The following is a 26,634-nucleotide window of genomic DNA, read 5'->3' as shown; positions in this document are numbered from 1 at the left end:
GAAGGAAAGGCAGCACACGGCTGACCCGCTGGCTGGACGTTTGCTATTTTTCCCGTGGGGGCCCGGCCCGGCCCAGGGTGGGAAGGTCTCGGGACGGGACATGCAAGGCTAGGGGGTGGGGTCAAGATGATTATTTTCCTTTTTTTTTTTCCGTTTGCTTCTTGGGCACCGATGGTGAGGATGCGTCCGGGGGCGGAATGGAGCGGGGGGGGGGGGGGGGGGAGGAGAGAGGGAGGAGCCTCGAGGGACCGGAGGAGAGGCGAAGAGGCGAGACCAGAATCAGCCCAGGATCTGGGCAGCGTTCCCGGGCCTCAGGCCTCTCCCTTGCCGCATCCCTCTCCTTCTCGGGATCCAGATGTCCTGGTCCCAACCCCCGGCGTCCCAGGCGCCCTGGCCTCGCTCTGCGTGGGGCAGAGGACGATGGGGAGGTGGGGTGGGCAGAGGATGAGAGGAGCTCTAGAAACCAACGGGAGAAACGAGGGGGCGGGGGGAGGCAAGGGCTCATGTCAGCAAACACGGCTACATCACGCGACACGCCAGCGACACGGAAACACACGCCAACGCACACGGCTGCACAGCGGAGGGGGGGGCGGTGAGGAGAGCCTGGGGCCGTCCATCCGTCGTGTCCTTCGATGCGGGTCAGGCTGGAGAAGGGTGGAGGAGGCAGAGGGGAGAGCTGGATGGGGAAGGGTGGGGGAATGCATAGACACATAGTGTAGACGCGCTTGGAGCGCTTTGGGAGCGTGTGTAGAGACCCACGGGCACATGGGATGTACACACAGTGTGCTTAGTGACAGGCAGAACTGGGGAGGTGCCCCCCCACCCCCCAGACCACTCCCAAGCCAGCCTGAACCGGATGCACGTGGACAGGATCCTCGGAGGGCTGCTGACTTGGGAGACCCAGCGGATGCCCACGTCCCCTGAGGGTATTGTGTTGTGCGGACAGTGGACAGCTGCCCACACCTTTCCATTGACATGCAGACACATCTGTACAAGACACCTGAACACACAGGCACAAGCAGCACAGCGTGAATGGACACATGCCTCTGGTGACCACTTCTACCACACCCCCAGACCACAGGAAGGCCCAGCTGGTGAAAGGGGGGTTCTCCGGGCTTCTGACGGAAACCCTCCCATGGGGGGGTGGAAGAACTGGAAATAGAGCCATCAGCAAACACAGCATGGGCAGACGGGCACTTGTACCAGGGCGCGTGAGGCGATGGAGGACCGGCACCCTGGGGGAGTTGTCTCTGAACACAGAGTGGGCAAGAAAGTGTGTGTGTTTACGTGTGTGTGGAAGAGTCACAGAAGGGCCCTCAGAGACCATCTAGTCCAACGCCTTCGTTTTTCCAGAGGGGGAAGCTGAAGTCCAAAGAGGGAGAAGGGAAGAGACGTGCCCAGAGTCACACAGTCTGAGTGCCAGCGCCAAGACTGGCACCCGGGGCTTCCTGAATGCGCATTGCAGCACTCTTTCCCCTGCAAGGTTCCTTTCCATACGTGCTCGTGGATGTGTGTGTGTCCTAGGCTGGTCTGGGCTTCCTGACTTGAGGACCTTAGCAGGGTCTGAAAGGGGCGGATGGTGAGGGCGGAGAAGGCTGTGAGGACCGAGAGGCTCCCACTAGAAAGGGCTTTGGGTTATTCGGTTTCCACAGAGGCCTCTGCCAGAAGGGTTCCAAAGAGACCCGGGTGGGAGAAAAGGAGTTTAGAGAGCCAATACTTTGTGTGGAGAAGTCTCTCGGCCTATTTCTAGAAAGAGGAGCCTCCCCTGACCGGGGGGAGAAGGCGGAAGATGGAGGCTGAGAATCCTCTATGGGCACAGGCACAGCCACCATCATCTACATACGTGAACACACCTGAGCCGACAAGGGAGTGGGTGATGCACATGGGTGTGACAAAGAGGTGGTGGGATGTACGGAGCTCACGAACGCATCAGCTTCCCCTAGAGTGGATATTCCGTGTGGAAAATCCCAAGTTAGTCACACTCCAAGGCCAGATGTGTCCAGGAGCGTGTGTGGGGGCGGGGCAATTGTGCAACTTTATGGAGAAAAGATCTCAAGGCAATGAATGACGTCCGTGACCCAAGGGGACGAGTGTGTGATGAAATAGCCATATGTGACCATGGAGAGGATCCTTACAGTCTGCCAGAGGGAGCAGAACTCAGCCAGTGGACCAAAGGTCCCTGGAAATACGGCCCTGATGCAATGGAGACATACTGAGCAAATACGTGGCGTGTGCGTGTGCGTGTGTGTGCTGAGGTACACACTTAACAAAGACATGAATACACACGTACTAATGTACACCCACACGTGAGCACACACACACACACACACACACACACACACACGGAGCTGCCCATCCCTGAGAGGGCAGGTCTGTCCTGGCCAGGGAATTATTTATTGCTACCATGAGGGAGGTCCAGCCCGGCTCTCCCCACCCAGGGGTGGACTATGGGGCCCCTGGGTGCAGAGAGCCAGGCTGAGCTATCGGGAGCTCCCGGCTGTTTCCGTCTAAACGAGGCCCTGAGTGAAGGCACGGAGACCTTCCCCCTGACCCCCACGCCGCCCGCCGCATCCCAAGGACGAAGGGTCGGCCGCGCAGCAGCTGCTTCCTGGCCAGCCCCCACGTCACTCGGGGAGCAGAGGGGAGGGCAAGGGGGAGAGGAAGGCCCAGCCCGGCGCCCAGCCCCGCCGAGCCAGCTCCAGGCACGGCCTCAGAACAAAGGCGGCCCATACACAGGGCAATGCGGTCCTGATGCAACGCAGACAAATGCTTAGCAAAATGAAGTAACTAATTAATAGCTTCATGGCTCGAAAGCCGACTCTGGAGCTCGAGCGTGGGCTGAGTGCATCTCAGGGCACGGGGAGCTCCCCGGGACGGCAGCCGAGCCCAAGAAGGAGGGCGGGTGCCACGCGGTGGGGAGAAAGACGGGCGTTGGGTCCAGAAAACAAAAACTGGGCCTCGGGGACAGAAAGAAATCCTGCTTCCAGGCCTTTGGCTGCTGCCCCCTCCACCGGGCTCCGAACTGGAGGTTATGTCATCGTTTCCCCCAAGCTCCCTCGGACAAACGAGACATGCTTGTGCATGCTTCGTATACCTGCGGATGTGAGCGCATGTGAACGTGTTATGCGGTCCCCCAGGGGAGGTCCTTCCGTGTCTCTCTATGCACCGGCATGAAGGCTAGACGCAGACCCAGTGTGTATAGCACTCTGGCTCTGTGTGTGTGTGTGTGTGTGTGTGTGTGAGTGTGTGTGAGTGTGTGTGAGTGTGTGTGAGTGTGTGTGAAGAATCTACAATCTGGTGGCAAAATGCCTGCTTGCACAACATTTGCGTGTCTCTGTGTCTCTGCTTGTGTCTCCACGAGAACTTGTACAGACCTGGGGAGCGGGGAAGGGGGATGATCTCAGCTGACACAGATGCGCACAAACCCATACAGGACACACGGCGGTGCTGATCCATAGACGTGTGTATGTAATACGCAACACGTTGTAGACATACCATGGAGTCACACACACACATACACGCAAATATATATAACTATGTCATAGAAATATATATCTCTGTGCCCACACAAACAGATGTTCTATACACAACGCAGTGGGCTCTGCCTGGAGAGAACACACAACCACACTCCGCACGCACCCTGGAGGAGCTGTGTGTGGGAGCATGCGCACACATGCAAAGATAACTTATATACATCTAATTGAGAGGAATACTTGTGTGTGAGTGTGCGTGAGTGTGTGTGAGTGTGTGAGTCTTCATACTGCTGAGACAAGGGCTGGCAACACAAGGAACACAAAAGGTATCTAACACATTGCGTGAGGAAACAGAGCAGGAAGGGGTATGCGTCCACACGGACCCATGACTGCCTACACGGGATGGGGAAGAAATGAGTGAGTCTCTATATACAAACCAAGTGACATTATTTACATCTGTGTGTGTGTATCCAAGCACACACCAGCCTGGTCTGTGATCTATGTACATCCTGGGTGAATGAACTGGGCGACACACACGGGATGTCACCTACAATTTATGAGCAGACAGTCGTGTGTGTGTGTGTGTGTGTGTGTGTGTGTGTGTGTGTGTGAGAGAGAGAGAGAGAGAGAGAGAGAGAGAGAGAGAGAGAGAGAGAGAGAGAGAGTGCAGAAGCTGTCTCTCAGACAAACCTTGTCAGTGCTTGTGAGGATGTGCCCACACCTTCTCCCACTCTCAGAGCCCCTAAAATCTGTATTGGACAAACACGGTGGGGATCGATGGAGGAATACACTCGACCACGATGTATACAACAGCTCAGGCCACAGGCAGACACATGGGATGGGGGGGTGTAGAGGGGGTGGGGAGGGGTCCAGCGTACACACACACCCAAGCACACACACGCCCACCCTACACATCGCCAGCATGTGGGCCCCCATGGTGCTAGGCCAGTGTGGGGAGAGGCGGGTGGCGAGGGCTCATGCCTGCTGTAATCTACATGCGGAGGGGAGCGTGAGACGTGTGGGTCCCACTCCAGGGTGCAGGTAGGGTGGGGAGAAGATTGCTCGGGGCCACATTACTGGCGGTGGTGGAAGGGGCTCTGAAATTTGACATAAGGGATGAAGGGGAGGGATGGGGCTGCCTGGATCCAATCTTAGGGGCTGAAACTGGAGTGGAGGAAGGAGGGAGGGGTTGGGGGGGGGAAGCAGAGGGGGGGGCAATGGATCAATGGGGGAGGGGTATTGCTCCCATTCTGGCGAGGGGGTCTTAGGCAGAGTGAGGGGATAGGTCTACAAGCCCAGCGTCCCCCCGATGGACGACGCAAGCACCACCCCCAGCACCACACAGCAGATGATGATCATGATTTTCTTCTGCAGGTGGGAGACAGGGAGAGACAGAGAAAGGGAGGAAGGAGAGAAGGAAAGAGAGGAGAGAAGGAAGAGAGAAGGGAAAGGGAGGGGGAGAGTCAAGGGACAGGAAAGGAAGAGGAAAGGAAGGAAGAAGGAAAAGTGGGAAGAGGAAGAGATGAGAAAAGAAGAGGAAGAAAGAATGAGCAAGTAAAGTAGAGGAAAGGAGAGTTTTGAAGAGGGGAAGAAAGAGGGAAAAGGGGGAGGTGAGGGAGAAAGGGAGAAAGGAAAGAAAGTAGAAAGGGCAGGAGAGGAGGAAAGGAGAAAGGGGGAGGAGGGGAGGAAAAGAGGCAGTAAAGGGGGAAGGAAGAAGAAAGAATAGAAGGAAAGAGTAAGAAAGTAGAAAATAGAAAGGAGGAAGGAGCAGGGACAAGTAAAGAAAGGAGTGAGAAAGGAAGAAGGTGAAACAGGAGGAGAGACAAAGATAGACAGCAGGTAATGGGAGAGTAGAGAGAAGGGGGATGTGGGCACGAAGGAAGGGGGCAGGAGAGAAAGACAAACAGAAATAAGGAAGAGGTCAGAGCAGGAGATTAGGTCTTTCCACCCCTATCTCACCACTTACCTCATTCTTCTCGCCCTAAACCCTAGTCTTCTGCCTCCCAGCCCCCAACTTCCTCCCCTTCCAGCCACCCCTGGCCCAGCTCCAGTCCAGCCCTCTCACCCTCCGGGCCTTGCTCTGATATTTCACGGCTTTCTTGGTGTCGGACACAGCTCTCTCCACATAATCCACAGAGTGTTCCACGTTGTACTCAATTCGGTCAATCATCTCCCCCTGTAGAGAGAAGGACCCTTGTGGCTCCTGGGACACCAGCAGCAGCCAGAAGTAACAAAGACAGGGACAGGGCCCAAGGGAAGGATCAGGGCTTGTAGGCTGGGGTCACACAACTCTACCTGACTTTCCACAAGCATAGCCATGTCTACAAACATGTCATGAAGCTCCCGGATGCTGGTCTCCAGTTTGATGATCTCATTGTGCCTTGTCTCAATCTCATTCAGAGCCTGCTTGGTCATCTGTGAGTCCATCTTGATCTGGGAGGAAAGGATGGGGATGAGGCTGGGGAATGAGCCTCAGCAGCAGACATAGCAGTTTCATCCCCTTCATTGTGAAATGAGTTCCTTTGGTCCAGACCCTTCCAACAATCCCCAGTTCTGATACCCTCCCCAGCTCCCAGGGACCAGGATCCAGGCACTGTCAGGAGCCATACCAACCCTGAGGGGCCCATATATGGCATGCAGTGTAAGAGAGAGAAAAATGGGCAAGACAGGAGGAAGATATGGGGAAGAAAAGAGGCAGAAAGATGTCAAGATAGAAAAATAGGGCTTGAGTGATTAAAAAAAAAGATCCCAAGAGGATGGAGAGTCCCTAGGAATTGTTTCTGGACGCAGACAAAGGAGCTATTGACCTCAAATAAACCAAAGTCATTCTAGTTTGAAGGATAGTCATAGAATGATGAGGGAGCCCCAACCCCATCCCGCTACCATTCCAGCTCTTTTGGTCTCTCCCTCACATCATCCGTAAAGATGGCCAGCTTTCCACTCTCCAGCATATCCTCCAACTCTTCATTAGTTGTGGTCCTTCCAGCTGCAGAAAGAAGAGATGTTGTAAGGGATGAGTATAACCCAGACCTTAGGGAAGAGCTCAAGCCCCTCCTCAAAGTAGGCCTGAAGAGATGGGCTGAGCTTCAGTCTGGACCTCTCTCCCCACCCAATTTGGTCCCAGGTTGGTCCTAGGGTCTGTAAGCCTAGAGCACAGACCAGGAGCAAGTCAGAAAATGGGGAACATTTGTCAGGCGGGGAGGGAAGGACCCATACGCACTGATCTCAAGTTGTCGCTGGATCCGGTCCTTGCATCGGTCTCGGTACTTGGACTGCGTTGCATTATATTCAGTCATCACCTCCACGAACTTCCGGGACAGTGTGGAGTGCTGTGGAGGGGTAACCCCAGGTAAGGTTAAGAAAGACAGGGATGAGGGGAGGCAAATTAAAAGAAAGAGAGAGAGACAATTGCATAGAAGGGCAGGAGGGAGATGAGTGAATGGGCGGACAGAGGAGGGGAAAAGGGGGAGGGAGAGAGAAGGAAAGAGAAAGACAGAGGCAGAGAGAACAAGAGGTACAAGAACAAGAAGAAGGAGGAGAAAGGAAAGAGAGAAGAGAGAAATAAAAGAGAAATAAGAAAGAGAAGGGCAGGAGGAAGAGGTGAAAGACAAAGATAAGAAAAGAGAAGCAGAGAAGGGTGGATGGAGAAGATAAAGGAGAAAGATGATGGAGGAAGTAGGAATGAGATATAGGGATGGAAGTGGAGGGAGATAAAGAAGACGATAAGAGAAGCAGGGGTGGGATAGTGAAGGCCAAAGATTAAGTGATAAGGGGGAGAAGGTTGGGGGGGACAGTTGGGGCAATGGGGATAGTTAACAAGTGGGGCAAAGATAATAAAAAATAGAGAGCAAAGGAGAGAAGTCCAGGCTTGGGAAGCTGGTTCAGTCCTGTTTCCCCTCTCCCTACATCCACCTTGCTCCCCCTGGTTTGGAAATGGGTATTTTCCAAAAGAAAAGGACTATGATCTTTGACTGTGCGCCACTAGAACTCAGGCTCCTTCCAGGTCACAGTATCAGGGTGTGTCAGGGCAAAGAAGACCAGGGGCAACTTCACGAGACCATGGTACTACCTGGGGCAGAGGATGGATGGAAAGGAGTCCCAGGAAGAGGTTTTTCCTTCCTACCTGGGTCTTTCGTATACGAAGGTCAGCTGAAGATCGGTTCAGTCCTTCCTCCTGCTCAATGCTTTGCTCGATTGCTGCCAGGAGAACAGGTAAGTGGAGTGAAGAGGTGTGGAGTAGGACAAATGGGAGAAGGGACCCACAGTACTTCCTTTGACTATGTGCGCCCTCTGAAGTAGTGGGGGGGAGGAGGGGCAGGGGTAGGAATCTAGTTTTGGAAGGCATATCCCTTCATCAAGCCAAAAAAACAAACCCAAAAAGCTTCTCAACCTAATCATCACTTCCTATAATAGGCTTCAATTTATCTGGAAATGCTTAGGGATGGATATCTTGGATAATAATCACCTTTTATAACCAAGAATAGCCATGCACTGATTCCTAATTTTCAAAGAATCAGGAATGTGATAAAATACACTTTGAACTTAAATGTACTCAAATGTAATTAAAACTTTTCATAATTGTTAAACATTTATTAAGTGTTTACTATGTCCTACTGGTCACACTGAGAAAGGAAAAGAGATCCCTGCCCTCAAGGAGCTTACATTCTAATGTAGGGAGAAGACATATAATTAACTATGTCCATATGGAGATATATATTCAGATATAGAGTAGATCAGTGGAAAGATGAGAAGGGAAAGCACTGGGAGAAGGAAGGGAACCGCCAGGAAAGGTCTCTTGAAGAAGATAGGATTTGAAGGAAGAAGCTACAGATGGAGGTGAAGATTGAGCAGGATCCAAAAATGGGGTACAGAGCCAGTACAAAGAACCCGAATAAAAGAGATGGAGTATCAAGGAGAAGGAAGATTACATGGAGGGAAATAAAGTATAAGGAGACTGGAAATGTAGGAACTCTTTGGGCCATTTTTTTAAACCCTTACCTTCCATCTTAGAATCAATACTATATATTGGTTCTAAGGTAGAAGAGTGATAAGGACTAAACAATGGGGGTTAAGTGACTTTCCCAGGGTCACACAGCTAGGAAGTATCTGAGGTCCAATTTGAACTCAGGACCTCCCATCTATGACCTTGGCTCTCAATCTACTGAGTCACCCAGCTGCCCAGCTCCCACCTTTGGGCCATTCTTAGACCTAAGGGCTAGGGGCAGCTGGATAGCCCAGTGGATAGAAGCCTGGAGTCAGCCTGGGTTCAAATTTGACTTCTAACATTTTTTAACTGTGTGACCCTCGGCAAGTCACTTATCCCCCACTGCCTAGACTTTGCCATTCTTCTGCCTTGAAACCAATACTTGTATCAATTCCAAAACAGATGGTGAGGGTTAAAAAATAATAAAGACCTAAGGGCTCTGACTAAGAACACTGGCTCCCTGCATCTAGGAATAGAGCTTGGACCATAAGACAATGATTAATAACTAAGCAATGGAAGCATTTAAGGTGACTAGAAGAGACAGTCACATTGCTCAGGAGGCTGAATGTTGTAAGGGAAGGAAACTGACTTCAGGTCAGAACATGCATTCATCCTTTAGCTGCACCTTACTGGTGGCCCCTGGGCAAGTCAGTCTGAACCTCAGTTTCCTGCTCTGTAAAATGGAGTGTTTTGACACACTGAGTGTCAGATTTACATACCGGGTGTGGAATGTTGCCCATGCTCTCAGATGAGGTCCCTGTGTTAGTTAGTTTTGCCTAATTGCTTTTCTTTGTTAAGGTGAGTTTCTCTGGTAGTTGAAGGAGGGAGTGGGGATGGGGTGGGATTAAACAGGAAATGACTTCAGTGTAAAAAGCAAAACACACCAATAAAACTTTAAAAATGAAGGCTGAGTTTGGAGTTAAAGAACCTGGGTTCAGATCCTGAGTTGGCTATTTCCCTCCCTGTGAGACCTTGAACAAGAGGTCAGTTCTTACTATGGTGACCTTGGAGAAGTTATTTCCCTTCTCTGAATCTGAAAACCACAGCTAGGTGGCTCAGGGGATAGAGTTCAAGGCCTGAAGTCAGGAAGACTGATCTTTATAAGTTCAAACCCAGTCTCAGATACATACTAGCTGTGTGACCCTGGGCAAGTCACTTAACCCCCTTTGACTCAGTTTCCTCATCTGTAAAATGAGCCAGAGAAAGAAATGGCAAACAACTCCAATGTCTTTGCCAAGAAAATCCTAAATTGGGTCAGAGAGTCAGACAGGACTATATCAAAGAGGCAACCATGGTTCAGTGCTTTAAGAGCACTATACCTAGTCAGGAAGACCTGAGTTCAAATCTAGCCCTAGACACTTTCTAGCTTTATGACCTTGGGTAAGTCACTTGACCTCTATAAGCCTAGGAGGCAGTCAAGAAGATCAGAGTTCAAATTTGGCCTCTAAGACTTCATAGTTGTATGACCCTGGGCAAATCACTTAATCTCTGAATGCCTGACAAAGGGATCCACTGGATCTACTAGAGAAGGAAAAGGCAAACCACTCCAGTATCTTTGCCAAGAAAACTCCATGGTTAGCCATGGTCAGTGGGGCCACAAGGAGTCAGACACAGTTGAACACTAACAACAAAAATCAGATCAGACTGATGATTTCTTACATCTTTCCCAGCTCCAAATCTAGGATCTCAGGCTCTTACATTTGGACTGTTTCAATTGGGTCATAGAAGGGACTTCAGAGGCCATCAAGTCCAACCCTGTCATTTTACAGATGAGGAGCCTCGGGACCCTTTAAGTGGAGTAACTTGTCCAAGATCACTCAGATCCCAAGTGTCAGACATGAGATTTGAACTGAAACTTGACAGTTTCCTTTTCAAGTATAAGGAGAGATCTTTAAAAAAAAAAACAAAAACAAAAAAAACTTTGCCTTAGTATGAATTCTTTTTTCTTTTTTAACCCTTATCTTCTGTCTTAGCCTCATACTAGGTATTGTTTCTAAGACAGAAGAGTGATAAGGGCTAGGTAATAGGAATCAAATGACAAGCCCAGGGTCACACAGCTAGGAAGTGTCTGAGGCCAGATTTGAACCCAAGTCCTCCTCAATCCAGGCCTAGTGCTCTATTCTATAACCTCTAAGGATCTTTTTTTAACATCAAAACATTCCACATGATGTTCAATAATACAAATAGCTAGAATTTATAGAGAGTTTTATGGTTTGCAAAGTTATCTCATGTAATAATGATAATAATAGCTAGCATTAATATAGCATTTAAAGATTTGCAAAGCACCTTATAAATATTATCTCAATTTATCTTATAATAACCATGGGAGGTAGGTGCTATTAGTGCCTCTTTTTATAGCAGAGGAATTTCAGGCAGAGGGAGAATAAGCGACTTGCCCAGGATCATACAGTTGTAAGTGTCTGAAGTCAAATTTGAACTCAGGTCTTCCTGACTCCCAGTCTTATGCTCTATCCATTGCACCACCAGATGCCCAAACTATCCTATTGCACTGTTAGTATCCAGAAGTGGAAGAAATGACATTACCAATGGCTAAACAAGAGTGCATAAGAATTTGTGGACTCTTTGCAATAACTTTTTAATTGATTACTTTGCAAAGAAATCACAATAATTACTCCATGGCCTTTCTGTTAAACTGGGAGTCCCAGGAATAGATGATTTCTAAAATCAGAACTAGAAGCCACCTTAGAACACAGAATGTCCTAACTAGAAGGGAACTTGGAATATAGAACACAGGGTGTCAGAATTATATGGAACCTTACATTATAGAACCATGGAGAACTTGAAGACCAACCACAGAGAGCTTGAAGCCCATCTAAAACAGCCCCTTCGTTTTATTGATGGGAAGACTGAGGCCCAGAGAAGGGAAATGACTTCTCCAGGGTCACATAGTAAAGGAGGTCAGGACTAGAATTCAAAACACAGGTCTTGTGATTTCCAGCCCTGGCTTATTTCCACTGTAAAACAGAGGTGTGCTGGATCAGTCCTGAGCCCATGATTCCACAAGCATTTGCTTATGAGACAAGACCAAGTGGGAGCTAGTCAGATATGGGGTACACCTGCCATAATAACACCAACTGCTGGCAGCCCCATTGGAAACAGAATCTCTATTCTTTTTTAATGGTGAAAGGAGAGTTCACTTCTCTGAATTATCTGTTTGTTTCTTATTGATCATTGACGGAGTTTGAGCTTCTGTTGTCTGGGAGTTTGGATAGACAAATGGGATTTACCTGTAAATCTATCGGTGTTAGAGGCCACTTTTTTTATTTGGGTGAAGGGGTAGTATTTATTTCCCCCTATAGACTAAATCAGTGAGATTCCAAGGCCTTAGAGATGGGTTCCTCACCTTTCAACTTGGATCGAACCTTGTTGGCCGTCTTCTTGATGTCTGCAGTTAGATCTTCTAGCTCCTGTTTGGTCTCTGAGAGGAAAAAAGGTCAAATTTCAATCCAAATTCAAATTTAATCAACAGTTATTAGGCCCTTAATATGAGGAACTTTGTGCAAATTAATGGGGGAAGAGATAAAGCTTAGAACCAACATGAAAGAACAATCCAAAAGGGTTTAAGAGTTCATCTGGTCTAACCCATGATTGACTAAGAACTCTGTGTAAGTCCCTGACAGAAGGTCATCTGGCCTTCACTGATGGAGAACTAGGATAAGGAACTCACTATCTTCCAACATATACTCTTAGTTATCTCTAAATTAGAGGAGGAAATTTCCTAGTAAGGATTAGAAATCTGCATCTTCACAAAAGGCAATGTGGTTTTGTACTTAAGATCAAGAGATAATGGTCTGAGCCATGACTCTGACATTTAATAGCTGTATGACTCTGGGTAAAAATAATTTAACTCCTCTCAACCTCACCTTCCTCGTCTGTAAAATGGGAATAAGGCTAACTATCTCCCAGGTCCCTGGGAGGAAAGTTCTTTGTAAATTTCATGTGTGGTATAAATGTGAGTTTTTATTATTTTATTCATTGCTCCTGGTTCTGCCTAATGCCTCTTTTATATGACAAAACCTCAGCTACTTGAAGGCAGCTATTATGTCCTGTCTAAATTTTCTTTTCTCCAGGCTAAATATCCCCAGTTTCATCAATTAATCAGGACGAATTTGGAGACCGTGGATGGGGACTCTTTTCTTCCACAAATGGATAAAAACCTGTACAGGTATTTTTTAAAGAGAGTGAGAACATAGGCAACCAATCAAAAGTTGGGTGAGAGTGATATGGAGATGGGAGACTGGTCATGAAAGCCTTGTTCTGAAAACCCCAGACCATGGAGATGGAGGGGATAGAGCAGGCAAATTATTAGAGGGTTATAATTATTAGAGAGTGACTACAATGTAGCAGAGAGGATACTGGCCTCATCAGAAGAGCCAAGGGTCCAGTGTGCTAAAATTTTTAAAAGGTCAATAGTCCTTGGAGTCAGAGGACATAGGTTTGAAGCTCAGTTTTGCCATTTACTACCTGTGTGGCTTTGGGTAAGTTACTTCACTTATCTGAACTTCAATTCCTTCTATGAAATGACAGGACTGATCTCTGATTCTGTGTACAAGAAAAGGTTCATGTCTCAGATAATTGGCTAGTCAGATGACCCTCCTCTCTCTGGGTCTCAGTATCTTCCGCCATAAAATGGAGATAAGATTTGCAAGTCTTGCTCCATTTTGCACATATTCCCAATTGATGCTGAGGTGAAGAAAACATCTTGTGAGCCATAAAGTGCTTTAGAAATGGGAACTCGTTATCATCAACTTTTCATCACTAGGATGAGCAAATTCAAGAGAGAGTTGGGGCAATAGGTGGAGGGAAAAAGGGACATATGGGTCTTGCGTGAAGATGGGGCTGTCCTGGGGTAGCCTGGGACAGAGGGGAAGACTACGTTATTGAGTCTTTCAATCTAGCAAGAGGGTAAGATACAAACATAGTTAAATACTATCATATGTAATATTACTTGATAAGGGTTTTATGGTTTTGTGATGCAAAGTGCTAGTGATGTTTAAGTGGAGGGTTAGTATCAACAAAGGGGTCAGGGAGGGAAAGGGCTTTCTGAACTGAGCCTACAAGATGGAGGATGGAGAGAAATGCATCAAATGAAGAAAGGGAGAGCACGAAGGCAGAGGGAACTGAACAAAGGCATTGGGGCAGGAAAGCTGAGGGCACGGTTGGGAGACAGAGTGCCATCTAGCTGAAGCACAGAATGGGTAGAAGAGCAATAAGAAATAAGGCTGCAAAGGTAGGTTAGCATTAAGTCATGGAGGACTTTGAATGCTAGGTAGAAGAGTTTAAAGTCTGAGGAAATGAATAGGGAGTAAATGAAGTGTTTGTGTTTTCTTTTTTAATTAGAGGAGAGGCATGACTAGATTGATACACAAGAAAGAATATTCTAGAAGCAAGGATAGATGGGACTGGGGAGAAAGGAGAGGTAGGAAGACCCACTGGGAAACTATTATAATAGCCTAGTAGGTGGTGGTTAAGGATGGTACTAGAATGGGTTAGCAGTGACAATAGAGAGGAAGGGATGGATGCTAGATATATTGTGGAGGTAGAATCCATGGGATTTGGTAGCTGATTATGAAAATGAGCCCATGGGGGGCAGCTAAGTGGCTCAATGGATAAAGAGCCAGGCCTGGAGATGGGAGGTCCTGGGTTCAAATCTGGACTTAAACATTTTCCAGCTGTGTGACCCTGGGCAAGTCACTTGACCCCCACTGCCTAACCCTTACCACTCTTCTGCCTTGGAACCAATACTTAGCATTGATTCTAAGACAGAAGGTAAGAGGTTAAAAAAAAAAGAAAGAGGGAAAGAAAATGAGCCAAAGGAGGTCCAGATGATCTCTTCCCCCACCCCCACCCCATCCTGACCAGAGGACCCCACCCCAACCTGGGTCCACATTCCTTGGCACCCCCCCACTCACTTTCATCGGGGTTGGGGGCAGCCAAGATGGCACTGTGCTGTTTCTTCACCTGCTCCACATCCTCAGACAGTTTTTCAATACAGCCTCGGATCTCTTCCACCTGCAGGGTTTGGATGGATGGGAAGGAAGGGTGGAGAGGCCCAAGATAACAGGTGGAAGGGCCCAGGGATGCTGGTAATGGAGGAAAGGTCCTGGGCCTTGAAGGGGAAGTAAGAATGCCCCTGTTTTCCTGGGAATATGGAGTTAGTGGTGATAAAAACTCAAGGAGGGAGAGATGGTGAATGAGAGCTAATCTCAGAGTCATGAAGACCTGAGTCCAAATCCCCCACATGCTGGCAATGCTCTAAAACTCTAATTTGCCAAGAAGTGGGCAAGCTGCACTGGTTTGGGGAGTTCCTTATACAGAGCTCCTTACACCCATTAAATCATCAATCTGGTAAGGGGAAAAAAATATCCAAGGAAGTTTGGTGGGTAGATGAGACCCAGAAGGAGAGGAAGTCTGGGAACTTGGGATTTGGGTTTGGGGAAGGAGGTGGAGCCTGGGCTTCCTGCCAGGACAGGGACTAGAGAGAGCCTCCAGTGACATTTTTACCTGTTCGAAGAACTCATCCATGAAATGATCCCGGTCCACATGTACCACCTCCTCTTCATCATCACTGTCTTTTGCCTGGAGAGCAAAGGTGGGTCATGTGAATCTCTGCCTTGTCAAGGTCAAGGCTATGACCCTCCACCCCAGTCTCCCTCATCAAGCACTTCCCACTCTGGACCCAAGGAAAAGAGGTGAAATCTGGCTTCTTTGGTCTCCTGCCATGAAATTCGACTAGGTGTGCATATGGGGACGTGACTGGTCCCCACCCCACCCTGGGTCTTCTCACCCACTTTGGCTTGGCTCAGCCTCAGCCTTCCCCCTGGAGGCCCCCACTCCCCACTTCTCTCTTGCTCCTCCCTCAACTGGCTGTGTCCCCTTTGCAAGGTCACAGCCTTGCTATCTGCATGTCGGGAGTCAGACACAGTCAGGGCCACAGCCAAGGAGCTGGGACAGGAGAGAACAGGAGAAGGCTGAGACCTCACACAATTCTTCAGCCCTAACGTCCTGCGAAGGCCTTGGCAATGCTCTTCCCTTTCCCCCACCCCCCTCTCCACTCCACACAGTGCTCTGCCTTTCATTCCCCTAACTCGACACCCACTTACTTTCTATTGCTTGGATTTTCCTGTGGCATCGTTCAGCCCCCCACCCCCAATACCCACAGGCATAAAGAGGCACATGCTCACACATTCACGATGACACAGACACACCCGCACACTGATACACGCACTGCTGTCATCCACCCACACACTGATACACACAGACACACACCAACACACCAAAGCACACACTCATATTGACAGAAACACGCATCCCCTCCCACCTGTTCTACAGCCTGCTTCTCGCCCCCTAAACTGAATCTGTCAGCTGGGATTAGAAGATCAAAAGGAAGGGTGGATGCCTGACCTTTCCTTGGACCTGGCAAAGAAGGTCCTTCAGGTCAAATCCAGGTCCACCACCATGCGGAGTATGTCTATCTCACTGGAGTTCAGAGAAGCCCAGAACAACCCAGGCTAGTGGTCCTACCAGAGTCCAAGTAGGAGCCCACATCCCAAGATACAAGCCAAACTAAGCCTCAAAAAGCACTTCAGACAGAACCAAACACACCCTAGAAAATAATTCCATCAGAGGCCAAACCATGATGTGGCTCAAGTGTACAAATTTTGCCTTGGATTTGAACCTGGAAACCTAGGGAGAGTCTGGACAGAGATCGAAGCAGCCTAGATGGGTGCCAAGACAAACCCAAGACAGGACCCAGACAGTTGCAGACAGAGCTTAGACTAAACCTAGACAGTATCCAAACAGAACCCAGATAGTCTCAGTTGGAACCTAGACAAAGTCTAGACAACCTTAACAGAGCCTAGACAGAATCTAGACAGAACCTACATAGAATCCAGTCTAAATAGAACCTAGACAAAGTCCAAACAGAGCCCAGGAAGAATAAGACAGAACCCAAAGTCTCAGACAATTAAACAAAGCCTCAGATAAGTGTCTAAGCACGGACCCACACAGACCCCAAACAGAGCTTTGTCAAAAAACTTCAGAGTCTCGTCTCAGGGAAACAAAAACAAAGACAGACCTTGATCAACCTCAGATAGAGCCTTATAAGTGGAATTTTCAAGTGAAATCACAGCCAAAACCAAAACATATCCTAGAATCTAGAACCTGGACAGAACCCCAGATAACAGAAATTTCAGCTGTCATACTCCTGCATCACTGGAGTCCCAGGGAGACAGCTATGGAATCTCCTTGGTGCAGTCCCCTTCCTTCCTGTCCCTTCTGGGGACAGTGAGGACTTGGGGATCTCAGGGCTCATTCCCAGAGAAATGTGTACACACATACACATACACACAGAGAAATGCTCTCAAGCCCAGTCATCAAAACCTAGTCACAGGCACAGGCACAAACAGATCCAAGGATACTTATGCATGGGAACACACAATAGATACACAGACACCCAAGAACATATGTATAGGGGCTCACAAAGATATAGGGATTCCCCAGGAACCTATGTTAGGGGATATAGACAGATTCAGGAACATAGGGAAAGGTCTATACCAGGGAGAGGTACCTCCCTAGGTTATGTGGTCATGTACAGACACAATAGGGAAATTTGCAGCAGGGTTCATCTAAACCTATCTACCCACACAATGAGACACAGCACAGAACACACACACTCATAGATGCAGCTCAGTAGACACACATTCCCTTTCTGTTTCTGTTCTGGGCTTTTTTCTACCTTCTCTAGCTGCCACCTTCCTGAGGCTATCTCAATCTCAATTCCTACCCCTGTCCCTTCTAAGTCCCCTCTTCTCATCTCCTTCAGGTTCCCCTGTCAGTCCTCCTTCATCTTCTCCCTCCTCAGGGCAGCCTCACTTAGCACTGGTGGCTTTTTCTGTCCCCTCTAAAGATGGACCTCAGTCCTGGGCTCCAAAGGCCCCAATAAAAATAGATTATTAAAAAAAAAAAAGGCTTCTTTCTGCCCTCCAAAGGGTAGATGGTAGTGACTCAGGAGACAATCAGGAGTAAGAGCTTATACCAGGTACTTAATAAAAAATTGTTGAATTGAATAAACTCCCTGGAGAGACTGTTCCACTTTTGCTTAAATTCCCAACTCTTATCCTCGTCTCTATGTTACCAGGTCCCTCTACCTCCAGGTTAAAAACCTGAAAGCTCTCCTATCCCTGGCATCCCTCCCTCTGAACTGTGATGGACTTAGAAAGTTCTTGAGATCTAGCTTGGGTCCCTTCAGCTGTGTGTCCAATGAATTCCTTCACAGTCTGATCTGTGAGGGAGGCAGAGAAGTGGGGTTATTACTCTAATTTAAGAGATGAGGAAATTGTGGTTGAAGGACCCAATGTGATTTGCCCAAATCAGAGGCTAGACTGAAATCCAGGCCCCCTGACTCTCACTAGTGATCTTTCTATTAGAGCTCACAGCATGCCTGTCTTCTCCCAAAGTTTGAAAATCATGCTACTTCCCATCAACAGACTGTTTCCATGGGTAGCTGATCTCTCTCCCCTTAGGTGGTTCCTTTTTCTCCTCTCTGATCCACTCATAGCAGGAGTCCATCCTGCCAGGTTCCTCTTGGTCATATGAACATTTGGGGGCCAAAATCAAGGTTGGTATCTACTCTTTATCAGAACTAAAGTCTGCCCAATTTCAAGTCACTGCTCCCAGAACTAGATAATCCTGGGTTTTAGTCCTAATTTTGCTAATGACTGCTCTTGTGGCCTTGAGCAAATCTCTTCCTCTCAATAGGCCTCAGTTTCCTTTACTATTAGAAGAGGGTGTTAGATTGGATCTGGTGGTTCCCCCCACTATTTTAATATAATTGTTTCCTCTATAATCACATGTAGTTTATTTTGTACATTTTAAAACATTATTTCAAGAAGAGGACCATAGATTTCATCAGATTGTCAAAGAGATTTAAAAAAAAAGCCTAGAATCTCTGGACTGGCCTTTAAGATCCCTTACATATGGGACTCTACAGTGTCTTAAAAGGTCCCTTCCAGGTCAGCTAGGTGGTTCGGTGGATAGAAAGCCAAGCCTAGAGATGGGAGGTCCTAGGTTCAAATCTTACCTTGAACACTTCTGGCTGTGATACTGAACAAGACACTCAATTGCCTTGGAACTGATACTTAGTATTGATTCTAAGATGGAAGGTAAGAATCTTATTGTTGCTGTTTTTGATTTATTAAAAAAGATACTTGGTATCAGTTCTGAGACAGAAGGTAAGCATTTAAAAAATAAATAAATAAATAAAAGGTCCCTTCTGGTTGCAACATTCCATGGTTCTATGATTCAAAGAACACTAAATACAACTTCTCTGTTTTAGAGGAATTCGATCCATTCCAAAAGAAATCATGTTGCAGACAGGTGAGATTTTAAATGAAAATGGAAAATGTCTCTTGATTTTCATCCCTCCCCAACCCCCACAATTTCCAAAATCCTCTAAGGAAAGTTTGAAGTGTGTGAGCTGCAAAGGGGGTCCCTGAAAGAGTAGGCTGTGTGATAGAACCCCAGCTGCTCTCTTGGTCCCTTTTTCCCAGAGCTACCCTCCCTCATTTTCCCAGAGCCTCCACCCCAGGGTTTCCCGGCCTTGTACCTGCTGCAGACCAGATCTTGGGCTGCTGACTCCAGCTGGCTCCAGATTGTAAGCCTGCAGGAGGGTACAAAGCTTGGGCCTCCAGCCGGCCTAAGAGCTGTTACTCAGGCACTGGCTCACTCAGGGAAATGTAAGCAGGGAGGAGGCCATCCAAATCTGTCTTACCTCCTGCTTGGAAGGTCCAGCCCTTTTAGAGTCCCATAAATACAAACCCCTTGGGGAATCAGAGACCCATTGATGATGAGACTAGAAGGGAGAATTTGAAGAAGGGAGATGGAGAGAGAAAAACAAGACAGAAAGGGGGGAAATAAAGAGATATGCAGAAAAGAGAAAGACAAAGAGTAGAAAGAAAAAAGAAAGATGGGGGAAATGGAAAGAAAACAGAAACAGAGAGAAAGGGAAGACAAACCTAAGTGAGAGAGTGAAAGAGCAGAGGTAGAGAGAGCCAGTACACATGAGCAAAAGACAGGAAGGCAGTGACTGAGAGACAGATGGTGATGGAGAGACATATAGAGATGACAACCAAAACAGAGAGACACTGAGATTGAAACCCAAACAGAGAGATGAACAAGCAAACTGGGTAAGAAATCAAATGGAAAACATTCAAGCCTCTGTGCATGTGTACATACACACACACACACACACACACACACACACATACACACACACACACACATTCTCCTGGGAGAATATAAGCTCCCTTTGGAGCAATTATGCCCAAATCTGAGTTCTAATGGGGTCAGGAGGAGTAGTTACAAAGGCTTCTGTCCTTCTGGCTCCCCTAACCTGATCCAGTCTTTATTCCTTTGTCTCTCTTTTCCCATTCTCTCCTGGCTCTTTTCCTATACCTCTTCCTCCCATGACTTGAACCCTCTCCCAGTTCTCTTCCCCTCCTATCCCAGAGAACTGGGTCTCCTTCTCTTTCCCTTTTCCCTTCCTCCCTGACTTCTTTCTCATTCCCTAATCCCTCTTCATTCTTCTCCATCCCAGTCCAATTCTTTTCTCATTCAGAGAGCTCCACTCATTCTCTTCTTGTTTACACCCCAGGTTCTGACAGTTGTAACAAACATATCTTTCCTTTAAGAACCTCTTATTTCTTAATCCTTCCTTCCTCCATCTGTTCCTTATCCCTCTGTATCACCAAACCTCCACTCCATCTCCATCTCTAGTCTCCTTTTCTAACCCTAACTCTAAACACAGGAGGGTCGTAACATTTTGAGGGAAGTCATGGACCCCTCTGGTAGTCTGGTGAAGCCAATACTTCTCTAGTTTATTACTTCAGTTCATAATTGAAGGACATACTAGATTTGAGTTGGAAGTTAGTTTTTAAAAAAGGTTCTAGGTTTTGTGGAGTTTTTCCAATCCAAGCTTATATAGCAGCTGAAATCCATCCATGGACCCAGGTTAGGAATTGCTGCTCCTGTTCCCTACTCCCTTCCCCAAGTCTCTCTCTTCATAAGGCAATCTTCTGACTGTGTCCTTGAGCTCCTTCACTCTCCCAATTCTTCCTTTAGTCTCCTGCTTTGCCAGACTCTCTGATGTTGTCCTTTCTGGCCTCTCTATCTCTCTCCTTTCAACCCAGCCTCTGTTCCCTCCTGACCCTGTGTTCTTTTCCATCTTCACCCTCGAGGCCTCACCTCCCTTTCTCTCCATCTGTCCTTCCCAGTTTTGGGCATCCATTGCCCCTTCTGGTCTCTCCAGCTGCTCCTGACTTCCACCTCTTACAGTCTCCTGCCTCCCACCATCCCTTCTGTTCCTTCTTTCCCCTTTCCCCACAGCTTCCATTCTCCTATCAGCCCTCTTTTTTCCCCCTCTTTCCATTCCTTTCCTTTCCCCAAAACCAAGGATTCACTCCCTATAATTCACCAATCAATGACTACCTCAACCTAATCACCCCCTTCTCCCCTACACTGTTTCCCAGTATATTTTAATGTTCCTTCAAAGCCTAGAGAGGAAACTTCCCTCTCATTTCTCTGGACTATGCCCCTATACCAAAATCCTTCCTAATCCTTCCTAGTATCTCCCTCCCCTGTCTCTTTCAATGTACCTGTCTTCTCCAATACTCTTTGAACTTCACCCCAAAATATGATAGCCAGGACATTCAGTCTCTCCCTGCCTCCACCCTCCCCCAGCCCCAGCTTTCCTCTTCTCTACTAGAATTTAACTCCTCCAACTCTTCCTAACCCAGTGGAGGTTTTTAACATCCTTACCCTTACCAAATTTCATGTTTCCCCTTATTTCCAAAACTTCCTGATCTCTAGCCCCCTAATCTGAATTTGAATGGTTTGGAGCACATGATAAATGCTCATTGACCAGCAAATACATCAGGTCCTGATCTCCTAGAATGTCTATGCCAACCCCTACTCACTCCTCCCCAGAACCTCCAACCCCAGCTTCTAATGTTTGGGTGAAAATTCTGCCACCCCCACAATTCCCCACATGTCAACTAGTGTCTCCTTGGCCTACTCAGATATGAAGTTTCCTCCCATTTCACCTCTGCCTAGAAGAACCCTTTCAGAAAATATTCAAGGGCCTTCTAGATTCTCATTTTTTCCTTTTGTGTCATAATCTTACAAACTCTCTTCATCCCAAGCCACATAACCTTTCTCCCTTTCCCTGATCTCTATTCTTCCTAAAATCTGGGGAGCCCTATCCTTCAGAATGACATCTCCCAACCCTCAGCTCCTTCTTTCTGTCTAGTGCCCCAGTTCCCTCTCCATATGGCTACTCAGTTTCCTAAACCACTTTTCTTAAAATTCTCTCTCTCCTTACTCCCAAAATATCAAGGATTGATGTCCCTGCTCACCCCCCTCAGTTATCAACCCCCTATTCCCTCCTTCTCTGGGGACATCCTAGTTTTAGACAAGGCCTTGTCTTACTGTACTGAATTATCAAACCAAATGCCTTCATCCTTATCCAAATGCCTCCAAATCTCTATGTTCCCTCCAGTCCTTGTTTCACAGTTCCTAATTACTGGAGTCCTTCTTCAAGGGCCTGTGGACCTCCCTCCTCTTCAAATCCTTACATCCCAGACTCTGCCGAGCTTCTTAATTCTCTTTCCAAAATAGCAGCATCTCTGCAAAATGTGTGACCCTCAACCCCCAATTCATCTTCCCCCAAGTCTCCTATTGCCCCTTAGGGTTTAGAATTTCCTGTCATCTATCATCTTCAGGCATCTCACCTTCCCCCAGACATAGGGGACTTTTGCTGCCCCAAACCATTTCCTATCACATTCCCCAATCAGTGTACCCAGTACCTTCTTGTCACTCCAAGGCACTTTCCCATCCCACACAAACTATCACAGTGCCTTGTTCCCCTGAGCTATCTTCCTCCAACTCCCCTTTCTCCCACATATTTGGTTCCAACCCTAATCCAATATTAGGGTGTCCTGACAATTACAGTTGCTGCTTATCTATACCTCCTCCCTCTAGGAATCTAGGCCTTTCCAAGCTCTCACAGGTTTTTCAAATCTCAAAGACCCCCATTCAGAGAAAAGGTGGGGAGAAATAGTCACACAAGTCCCCTCCCCCACAGTCTTCTTCCCCAGTTACTAGGGGCCTCCCCTTAAGCTATTCAATGTTCTCTGCCCGCCCCAATATTATGATCCCCACTGAAGATACAGGGGCACATCAGTTTGTTACACAGCTACCATTAAAGCCTATTCTTGTCCTTACAGTCTCTCTCATTCTCCCAAATATCATCATATGACAAATATCATCATATGACAATCTCTGGGCCCCAAACCCATTCACCTCCTATCTCCAGGGGGCCCTTTCCCATTCTCTCCTAAACACATCACACCCCCTACCATATACTAGGAACTCTTGAAAATACAGAGTGTCAGAGGCTCCAGCCTACCTCCCCAAATTTCTCTTCTCATCTCAGTCTATCCCTCCCAGGCTTTCCCAATCTCCTTAGAATATGGGGGTACAATCTGGAGATACTGTAACCCCCCGAAGCTAACCAGTATAACCATCCCATTAAGCTTCCTCTTGTAGAATTTTCCACCCCTCATCTTAATGTCTTCTCCATGCCCCCCTCCCCAAATAACGGGGTGCTTGCTGCCCCCTGATTCTCTAGAACCCCACCTCCCCCCCTCCCGCCCCCAGCTCACACTCCGCAGCTCCTGGGTCCGATCCTTCATCTTGCGGCGGCTCCTCCTCCTCCTCCTCGTCTCTCCCTCCTGCCCAAGCTGTGAGGGGGCACTGGCTGGGGGCGCAGGGGTTCCCCGAATCTGGGGACTAAGGGGTACCTGAGCCACCTGGGCTCCTCAGGGGAGGGGGAGGAGGACCGAGCCTGGCCGAAACAGGGGTAGGATCAAGGGCCTGGGCCGGGCTCGGCTGTACCAGGGCTGCGGTGGCGATGCGGCTGCGGCAGAGGGATGGAGGGATGCGGGAGAGGAGGCGCGGGGGAGGGGGGAAGGTGGAAGGGAGGGAGGGGGAAGAACGGGGTGGGGGGAGCAGGAAGCATGCGCAACACCGGGTCTGGGGGCGCCTGGGGGATGTAGTCCGGGGGAAGGGGAGGGAAGGGGAGAAAAAGGGAAGGGAGGGGAGGATAGAGACTGATGGAAAAAAGGGAGGGGAAGGGGTGGTAGGGAAGATTCGTTGTGATGAAGAGAAAGGAAGGTCAGGACAGGCACGCACAGAGAGACAGAAGCAAAGCTAGAAACAGAGACAAAGAGACAGAGAGGCAGAGACACAAAGACAGAAACTGAGCCACAGGAAAAGAGACAGAGACAAAGACAGAAAAGGAGGGTGATGAAACAGGCTTTGGAAAGCAACAAATAGGGAAAACGAAGGGTAGAAGAGCATGGAGGGTAGTGTGTCAATGTCCCTTTTTTAATATCTGTACGTGGTTTGGAGTCTCGGCTTTTTCTTTGTTTGTTGTTGGGATTTTTTGCCAGTGTTACCTGTGTGGTTCTCTATGTCTGTGTACACATGTCCTTGTATTTCTGTGTATCTCTGGGATGTGTGTGTGTGTGCAGATTTTGGAAAATAAAATGTGAGTCTTTTTAGTATAACAGAGGGGCCAGTTCTAGGCTCTGCAGAGTCTCTGGTGCAGCTGAGAGCCCAGACACCAGCAGACTTACCCTGCCCTCCCAGTACCCCCAACAACCTCGATCCCACCATCATCTTCCCTTAGCAGATCTCTACTTATTGCATCACTTGCCTAATTAACTTTAATTCACAGGCCCCCATCTTTGCTAGATATATCCCAGTAATACTCTCAGAGATGATATAACATCACTCCATGAACATATCGTGTTTATTTTTTAAATGACAGATAAAAAAACAACAGAGGAGCAATTAGGCAGATACACCCTCACACCTTGACTCAAATGTAAAGACACTCTGGCACCTACACAAATCTGGATGGGTCCAGAAGTGTAAAGATGCCCAGAGCAACAACTAGGGATAGGTAAGTGGGATTTGCTCCAAAGTCCAAATTTAGAGAATGGTGTGTCTAGATGGCACTGATAACACTTGTACATCCTTCAGTAGCTAGAATTGACAGTTTAACAATTAGTTAATAAAAATTAAGGAAGTATGGTTGCAACGGATGTGACAGTTGACATTTGAGCCAGGAAACCCAGGTTCAAGTCTTGTTTTTGACAAATACTGGCAATGTGATCCTGAGCAGTCCCTAAAAACCATTCAGTACCCTAGGCAACTCTCTGAAACTAGAAGCATAGAGAATGCTCCAGCTTGCTTTGATAGAGGGAATTTCCTCACTTGGGAATTCTTTATGCCAATGAAACTATAAATCTAGTCCTTATTCCAGCAAGAAAAATCAGCTTAAAAAAAAGAAGCTAACCAAATGGTGGGCTAGGATGAATTTTTTTCCCTATGCTACCCATTGTTCCCAGTTCCATTTTACTGCTTGTCCATGGCTCAGTTTGTGGTCCTTATCCCAGCAGCAAAAATTCCTAGTTAAGGCTCTGAAGATGTCACTCACAGTGGGCATGACCATTCCAATTCCCTTCCTACCACTACCATTGTCATCATCATTTATAAACATTTATTGTGTTTATCATGAGCCAAACACTATACTAAGCACTGGAGGTACAAAGACAGGCAAAAAAATATGGGTCTCTGATCTCCTGGAGTTCACATTCTAGTGGAGGAGACAACATATAAACAACTACAAACACACAAGATATAGAAAATATTGAAATGAGAGGTAATCCCAGAGGAAAGGCACTAAGGGCAGATGGAAGGGGATGGGGAAGAGGCCCACAGTACAATGCCCATTTTCATTCCTTTTTCCACTGGTAAAAGAAGCTGGATTTTATAGGTTGTTTAGCACAGAGGGTCAAGGAGAGGAGAGGTTAAGTTCCCTGTGTGCTGAGAGATAGTCTCATACATTGAAAAGGAATGGTCAAAGGAATACAATTAATAAAAAAAAATAATGATGATGATGGAGTAGAGCAGAGAAGCTCAAAGTCACCATGAGAATACTTTCAAATCAATCTTAAAATAATGCCACAAAATGAATAGGGGAGTGAAAGGACCAACAAGATAACAGTGAAACAACTGTCAAGAAGAGAAAAACCTAAAAGATGGACAGAGAACATCTGGGCATTGGGGTAAGAGGGGAACACAAACAGCAGAAGGCTACAGCACTGAGTGAGGAGCATGCTAAGAGTGAGCCCCACCCACCCAACCCCACACCTGCTGTGCAAGGTTCTGAACCTGAATCCAGGCCAATATTCAGATCCTGAGACCCTCCCTGGGTAAATAAAGATCCAACTACCTCTTAAAATTCCAAACCTATAGTGAAGTCCACAATTCCAGTCCAGGGCAGTCTGTGCTGAAGCATGGGCTTAGAGTGAAGCCAGGAGTTCTGGTCTGGACCTATGGCAAGGACATAGATACCAGTTCCGGGTAGTTGGTAGACCCAAAGAGGGAGTCCCTCCTGATCCTCTTGCCAAAAGCTCAAGGCAGAGCCCCAGGACAGGGTAATCTACCATGTGCCTGAAAACATCAAGCTCTCTATGAGACCAAAAATTTACACCTAAGCCTGAGGCTACAATTTGAGCAGTCCCTGACCTGGTCAGCACAGACTGAGACCAAAAGATTACGCCCAAGCCTCTGGCAAGAACTTTAGCTTTCAGCATCTCAAGGGTTAATTGAATCAGCAGTGGGAGGTATCTCTCAGAGCTCTCAGCCCTTAGGCCATCATGCCATCCTGGAAGAACTGAAACTGGCAGAAACTCAAAAATAAAGCTAAGGGTAGCATCAAGGAAGGACTGAAGCTTAAGAGGGTACCCCAAACTCCCAGAGAATAGAGGCTACCTATAAAAAAGGTAGGAAAAATGATCAGACAACAAAAAAAGCACTTAACTATAAAGAATTGTTATGATGACAAAGAGAAAAGTACAGACCCAGAAGGGGACAGTGAAAGCAGAGCAAACACATACAAAGTCCAGAAGAAAAATATGGATTGGACATAGATTCTGGAAGAGCTCAAAAAGGACTTCAAAAACCAGTTAAGAGAGGCAAAGGAAAAGTGGGGAAGATAAATAAAAGAAATATAAGAAGAAATTTAAA

At 47.5% G+C, this 26,634-nt stretch overlaps 1 protein-coding gene across 2 annotated transcripts; it reads right to left on the bottom strand.

Moving 5' to 3' along the window:
• Window positions 1-21: 21 nt before the first annotated feature.
• STX1B (syntaxin 1B) lies at window positions 22-23,736 on the bottom strand. 2 transcript variants are annotated; one of them, XM_056806361.1, is made up of 10 exons: window positions 23,199-23,736; window positions 14,983-15,057; window positions 14,391-14,490; window positions 11,822-11,896; window positions 7,597-7,670; window positions 6,694-6,802; window positions 6,386-6,459; window positions 5,769-5,906; window positions 5,539-5,649; window positions 22-4,841 (listed from the first exon to the last, which is right to left on the bottom strand). In XM_056806361.1, the coding sequence occupies exons 1-10, from the start codon at window positions 23,226-23,228 to the stop codon at window positions 4,761-4,763; spliced, it is 867 nt and encodes a 288-aa protein (XP_056662339.1). In that variant the 5' UTR covers window positions 23,229-23,736; the 3' UTR covers window positions 22-4,760. The 2 variants fall into 2 exon arrangements, with proteins under 2 accessions (XP_056662339.1, XP_056662338.1); XM_056806360.1 differs by having other exon boundaries at window positions 22-644; window positions 23,199-23,687.
• Window positions 23,737-26,634: the final 2,898 nt, after the last annotated feature.

Source organism: Monodelphis domestica, chromosome 7 (assembly GCF_027887165.1).
Source record: "Monodelphis domestica isolate mMonDom1 chromosome 7, mMonDom1.pri, whole genome shotgun sequence".
Taxonomy (NCBI): domain Eukaryota; kingdom Metazoa; phylum Chordata; class Mammalia; order Didelphimorphia; family Didelphidae; genus Monodelphis; species Monodelphis domestica.
This window is presented reverse-complemented; position numbering and strand designations above follow the sequence as displayed.